The sequence below is a fragment of the Cynoglossus semilaevis genome, chromosome 11 (assembly GCF_000523025.1).
Source record: "Cynoglossus semilaevis isolate Cse_v1.0 chromosome 11, Cse_v1.0, whole genome shotgun sequence".
Lineage (NCBI taxonomy): Eukaryota > Metazoa > Chordata > Actinopteri > Pleuronectiformes > Cynoglossidae > Cynoglossus > Cynoglossus semilaevis.
Genome location: NC_024317.1, coordinates 1,927,754 through 1,933,547, shown reverse-complemented (window position 1 = coordinate 1,933,547; position 5,794 = coordinate 1,927,754). Strand labels below are relative to the sequence as shown.

General features: G+C 38.7%; 2 protein-coding genes across 2 annotated transcripts in view; both read right to left on the bottom strand.

The window, feature by feature from the left end:
* LOC103385771 (solute carrier family 2, facilitated glucose transporter member 11-like) overlaps nucleotides 1-3,186 on the bottom strand; it is a 5,300-nt gene extending 2,114 nt beyond the window's left edge. The window contains exons 1-6 of the mRNA XM_025060437.1: nucleotides 3,112-3,186; nucleotides 1,576-1,668; nucleotides 1,325-1,485; nucleotides 485-609; nucleotides 274-403; nucleotides 32-180 (exon numbers count right to left, since the gene is read on the bottom strand). Of these exons, the coding sequence (XP_024916205.1) occupies nucleotides 32-180; nucleotides 274-403; nucleotides 485-609; nucleotides 1,325-1,485; nucleotides 1,576-1,668; nucleotides 3,112-3,132 (679 nt within the window). The 5' untranslated portion in view covers nucleotides 3,133-3,186. The remainder of the gene's footprint in view (nucleotides 1-31; nucleotides 181-273; nucleotides 404-484; nucleotides 610-1,324; nucleotides 1,486-1,575; nucleotides 1,669-3,111) is intronic.
* Nucleotides 3,187-4,033: 847 nt separating this feature from the next.
* Nucleotides 4,034-5,794, bottom strand: part of slc2a11a (solute carrier family 2 member 11a) — a 6,142-nt gene continuing 4,381 nt past the window's right edge. Inside the window, exons 8-10 of the mRNA XM_008319777.3 lie at nucleotides 5,519-5,605; nucleotides 5,146-5,273; nucleotides 4,034-5,058 (exon numbers count right to left, since the gene is read on the bottom strand). Of these exons, the coding sequence (XP_008317999.1) occupies nucleotides 4,837-5,058; nucleotides 5,146-5,273; nucleotides 5,519-5,605 (437 nt within the window). The 3' untranslated portion in view covers nucleotides 4,034-4,836. The remainder of the gene's footprint in view (nucleotides 5,059-5,145; nucleotides 5,274-5,518; nucleotides 5,606-5,794) is intronic.

The window sequence follows — 5,794 nt, the reverse complement described above, 5'->3', positions numbered from 1 at the left end:
ATTTGTTTCAGACCGTGCTCCCAGTAACGACCTTTTTTGCAGCCTTCGGTGTCTCCTTTGTCGATGTACAGGTGTCGCGGTGCCTCGGGGAAGAACAGCAGTGTCACAAACTGCACGATGGCAGGGATCCCACTCACCGCCAGCAGGTAAGGCCACATTTCTTCTGAGCCCATGATCTCGCTGTGATCAAAATGATCAAACATGAGCTGCAGTGAGTGCAGCAAATTCCAGAAACTGGAAACAAAATGATTTGTCTGATCATTGACTTCTTACTTGATGCCAATAATTTGACCCATCACTTTCCCAAGTCCGATGAAGATGGAGCCGGTCAGCGTCAAAAACCCTCTCAGCTTCTTTGGTGAACTTTCTCCAAGGTACATGAGGTGAACACTCAGACCCAGACCTGGAGGAAGGCAAACAAAACCAAATAATCACCATCATGATGAGACGTTCAACACCCATCATCCTCAGCAGCAGGACGTACCAACATTATATCCGTAGAGCAGTCGACCCAGCAGAATCATCTCAAACGACCCAGCCATGCGGCTGAAGAGCATGACCAGAGCTGCAGCCATCGCCACCACGTTGTTGAACAGGAGAGCCTTCTTCCTGACAAGTCAATATACACACGTCTTTTTAAGGGCTTCAAATGTTATGATTATTGTTGATTATTCATGATTAATTGTTTATGATCATGTGAAGCAGTTAGCACGCCTGGATTCCCAGATTCTCAGAGTAAACACATACTTGATTGTTAATCCTGCTCTTGTAAGTCACATCTGATAAATGATTAATCGTGTTTAGTCGTAGTCAAAATTGATTGTGATTAATCATGACTAATCCAGTGGATGTATGTGTTTCACACTGTTTATATTTATGACCGATCCAAATGATTGAATCAATTATATGTAAATACTTGTATGTAAATGCAAACGTAACTCAAATCCTAGCAAAAGTTCACAATAATTACGTACGTTTTATTCATAGAGTCAGTAGATTTGAGTCATTATTGTGCATCTTAACATCTTCTTAACTCTCTCACAGAACTTTCTGCTGATTGTGTCTGTAAAGCTCTTTTTCCTCAACAATGTCAATCAGTCTCCAGTCCTTTTACAGCCCAGTTAAATCCCAGCAGTCAACAGGACCCTGGACAGTTCTCCAGTCCATCGCAGGGCCACACAGACAAACAGAACATTCAGACTCACATTCATACCTGTGGTCAGTCAAGTGTCTTTTATTACTAAAATAAACTTATCTTTCTTCATGTGAACTTTTAAAGCCCTCGGGACATTAACCATGAGTCTCCACAAATGATCTGCCTCACCGGCCGTAGGTGACAGGAAGGCTGCCGCTGTGAACGGCTCCACCCCAGGCTCCAAGACTTAACACGGCCACAACGAAGGACCAGATGAGTTTGTTGGCAGAGTCGTCCAGTGGAGTCTGGTACCTGAACAGCCACGTTTTGTTGACAAAACTCTGGACATGCTGCAAATCGGTTGAAAGGTTCTTGTTTAGTGCTTTCCTTCAGTCAGTAGCCACAATGGAGGTGAAATACGGTCGTGTTTACGCTCTTACCACTTCTGGAGAAGCAATTAGTGACACCTGAATGCCATACTGAAATGATCCACCGACCCCGAGCACCAGTGAGAGCAGGTAAAGCCTCCAGTACTGCGGTTCATAAACAGTAAGTTACATAACTGTCATGGTTAAAACTTATATGTGCGTTTCTGCTGTAGTGACGCACAAGTTTAATGATTCTCCAGAGAGAGAGTGTGATACGGCCCGTGAGAATCTTCTGGCGTTATTTGGTGTGATATGTATGTGGGGCCCGTGAGAATCTTCTGGCGTTATTTATTTATTTGGTCGTGAATTGCCTCCATACATTTATAAACATTTGTTTTGTTGTGTTCATTTAAGTTCATCTGACATTCGTTTATTTACAATAGCATTGAATTAGGTGTCCTGATGATAGACATTAGGACCCTAATCTCTACCATCAGGACCCCTAATGCCCTAATCATTAGGACAAATGTAAACAGGCGCTTTAAGGGCAGCTTTAGGGTCTTCAGGTTAAAATTGCCGGTTGACGCGGTAAATAAGATTGTTCGTCACAGTAAATAATGCCCGTGTCTGTGTGTTTTCAGGTAAGCGATAGAGACGCAAAATTGTATGAATTTAATGGATACAGTCGTAGCGAACACGTATATTGGAAAAAATCCTAAATTTTAATTGAATCCTCCGAGCTAACGAGGCTAATATCGCTTAATCACCCTGCGAGTCTTGCTGTGTGCGTGCGTGTGTGCGTGCGTGTGTACGTGTTGTCGACGTCGGTGAAAGTAAGGTAATGTGTAAATAAGTAAATATAATAAAGTTGTCAGTTTAGTCTCAGTGTCTCTTTGTGTTGTCAAAGGTGGAAAAAGCTTTGAAAAAACAATGCGCCTGGAATTTGTCAATTCGTTGTTTTATTGGAGGCTACGTAAATTTCCTATTCTTTCAAATATTCTTACTACAGTTTTCTGTACTTGTGGTTCACTTTTGTTGACTTTTCTGTTACTTGATTTAATTGTTTTTTTTTTCTAAAAAAAATATAACAAGTATATTAACGTTTTCACATTGAATTTCCCTTTCGTTTAAAATAATTTGACCCTTTATGTTATTTAAAATACCACATTTCTTACGACCTACACACCTATTGTAAAAGTGTTTAAAAAACATGTGAATGTATTTAATCCTATCACATTGTTCATTTCTCTGTTACTTTAGTTTTCTGTCGGTGGTGAGCGTTTAAATGTTGCAACATTTAATTCAAGTTCAGCGCAGTAAATAATACTACCGTGGGTATTTGTTAAGGTACTTTCACTTAATCATATAATTATATTATGAAGATTTTCAGCTCAGTACTTCCAAATATATGTAAATGGAAAAAAAATCAGGAATATAATTAAATATTTTTAAATAATTAATTTTTTAATGCACAATTTTTTACCAACTTTAAAACTACATTTTAAAGACCACAACCGTTATAAAGATTCTTATTTAATTATAATTAATTAATCTCATCTCATGTTTTATTTCCGTTAAACTATGAGGAAAACACACACACGCACTTACCTTTGGTAATGAACCCTTCATTTTCCGGACTCTTCTACAGATGCTGACTGGCCGAGCAGCGGAGCAGCCTTTATGTTGGAAGTCACCTGAAGTTATACATCAACCTACTGTAGTTGTCCATTTATGTTGAGACATGAAGATGCTAACGTTATGACGTAAGTAGTAAGGATGAGCAAACACTGCACAGGATTAAACCTGGCGTTTCTAGTTGATTCCTGGCATTTTGTGCATACTGTGTCTGTCCTCGTACTCCCCCACGGGTTATTTATTCTTTCTAATCTGTTCAGTTCAGCAACAATGAAGAACTTGTTATATGTGTAAAACATTGTGATGAAATGAGACGATGTTTAACAAATGTTTTGGGGGAGTTGCTGAGACACACCAGGAGTGACGCAGGATGTTACAGTGTGTTTCAACGGATTTGTATCAAACCCAAGGTCAAGACGACCTTTTGTTTTTCTTTCATTCTCTGATGCCTCATGTTAATTTTCCCTTCATTGATGGGAAAAACTCACTGGTAAATATCACAAACTTTCACACGACACAACAGAAAATATGTCTTAACCACAAACGGAAGATAAATAAATAACCTAGCCTCGACACCTGTTACTATACGTTAGGAATTAAAAAAAAAAAACTAAACAACTAAAATTTACATTTCCACCTTGTCAGTTTATTAGAACTTCTTTTCATTCGTTCATTTATCCACAGACTGGACTTCTCCCTCTTCAAGTATTTCTATTTATTTATTTTTGAAAATAACTAAAGTCGTTTCTCTAAAAAGTTTTTTCAACAGTAGATTCTTCTTTTATTATTAAATAAAAAAATATAATAATAAATTATTTATTATTTATAACAATAAATATATTACAGTAATAATAATAGTAGTAATTTCTTAGTAACTGACATGTTGACACATGAGCAGCTAATCAGTCAACAAGACATTTTCCTCTTTATTTAAATTACAAAAACATTCATCAAATCTCCACAATACAGAAGGATTTGACTTTTGTTTTTACATTCTCATTTGTCATATCAAAAAGTTCACTGTACATCAGCCACACACACAAAACACACACTTACAATATTAGCTAATAAAATGTTACACACCATCCTAAATTAATTTCAAATTCTTTGGTGAATAAATTAAGTAGCGACTAGTGAAACACCAGTGGTTCCAGAAGTGGCGCGCAGAGGTGTTGCAAAAGTTTTTTAACTTTTGCAACAGTTAAAAAACATATAATTTTAATAATAATTAAAATTATTTTTATTATTTTATATTTTCCTAAAAAGTCTCACAGTGTGCTTCGTGTATTTGTAATAGTATTTCTCTTGGTAAAGGAGATCAGCAGCTGTGAAGGATTACAGTGTTTTTAATGATTTTCAGTGAAAAACACCCATGAGTTTAAAGAGAAGAGAACAGTGTTGGTGTGAGGTGAGTGATGATTTCCTTCACTTCTCGTTCAACACGTCTGTGAAAAGAATACAATCCCAAACATTGTCAGGAGAGAGAAGCTGAGTCCTGGTCTTTGTACAGTAGTGTTGTTTGGTCATCACTACACTGTACGTCTTCTGTCTGATGGTGTTTATATGTCTGAAGTAGAAGACCTGACCTTAAAGATGGCCCGGTGGCCAACGTCTGAACTGCTTCAGATGGAACAACCTGTCAGACTTCATGTTTGTTCCTCAGTGGAGTGGACTGAGGTCGGAGCAGCAGCAGCTTCTCTACAGGGATGTGGAATGAAGGACTTCACCCAGCTGATACTGAGCCTCCGTCGGTGACACTGAGTGCTTTTGATTCTGGCCTTTGAAGTTGAGCCTGTTGAATTCACTGGTGATGACCGACAGAGTCTTTCCCTGGGTCTCGGGCAGAAACATGCCCACGTACACCGCCGACAGCAGGCAGACCACCGCGAAAGGTACGAAACAGTACTCCTTCAGTCCACTCTGAAAAAAACAGACAGATCAACAGTCAGTGTAGGTGGACGTGGATTGTTGGGAGAGGTCTGTGGATGGACGGAGTCATGGACTGACCACCAGAAATGGGAAAACCATCCCAACGATGAACAGGTTGATCCACATCATGGATCCGGCGATCATGTAGGCTGCAGGCCGAGCGGCCTGGTTAAAGATCTCTGTGGGCAGAACCCCCGTCACACCAGCTGAGGGAAAACAACAAATACATATATATATATACACAGTATATTAGCATATTATTACAAAATATCTGTAAGAATCGTTATCGTTTTTTTCCTCCGATAATGAAAACCCGAGAATGCAATACCTGGGTTTCGTCAAATGACGTCTGTCCGTCAGTTCTAGTAAAATGTCTCAAAAAAGACTATCAAATGACGTCTGTCCGTCAGCATAAACACGTTCTAGTAAAATGTCTCAAAAAAGACTTTACCTGGTCCCATGCCGAAGCTGAGGATGTACGTGAAGACACAGGCCATGCTGAGGTACTGCATCCAGAATACGTAGTGCTGAGTGTATGTGGACAGAAAATAATTTTTAAATTATAAAATAACTAAATTAAATAAATCACAAGCAGAAAACATTAAACTAATATGATTATATTTATTACAATACCATATTATGGTATGTTCATATTTTAGGCTGTCTTAAAGACTTTATATTCTAGGTTCTGGTGCCCTCTAGTGGATGCTGAAATACAGGCTGAACC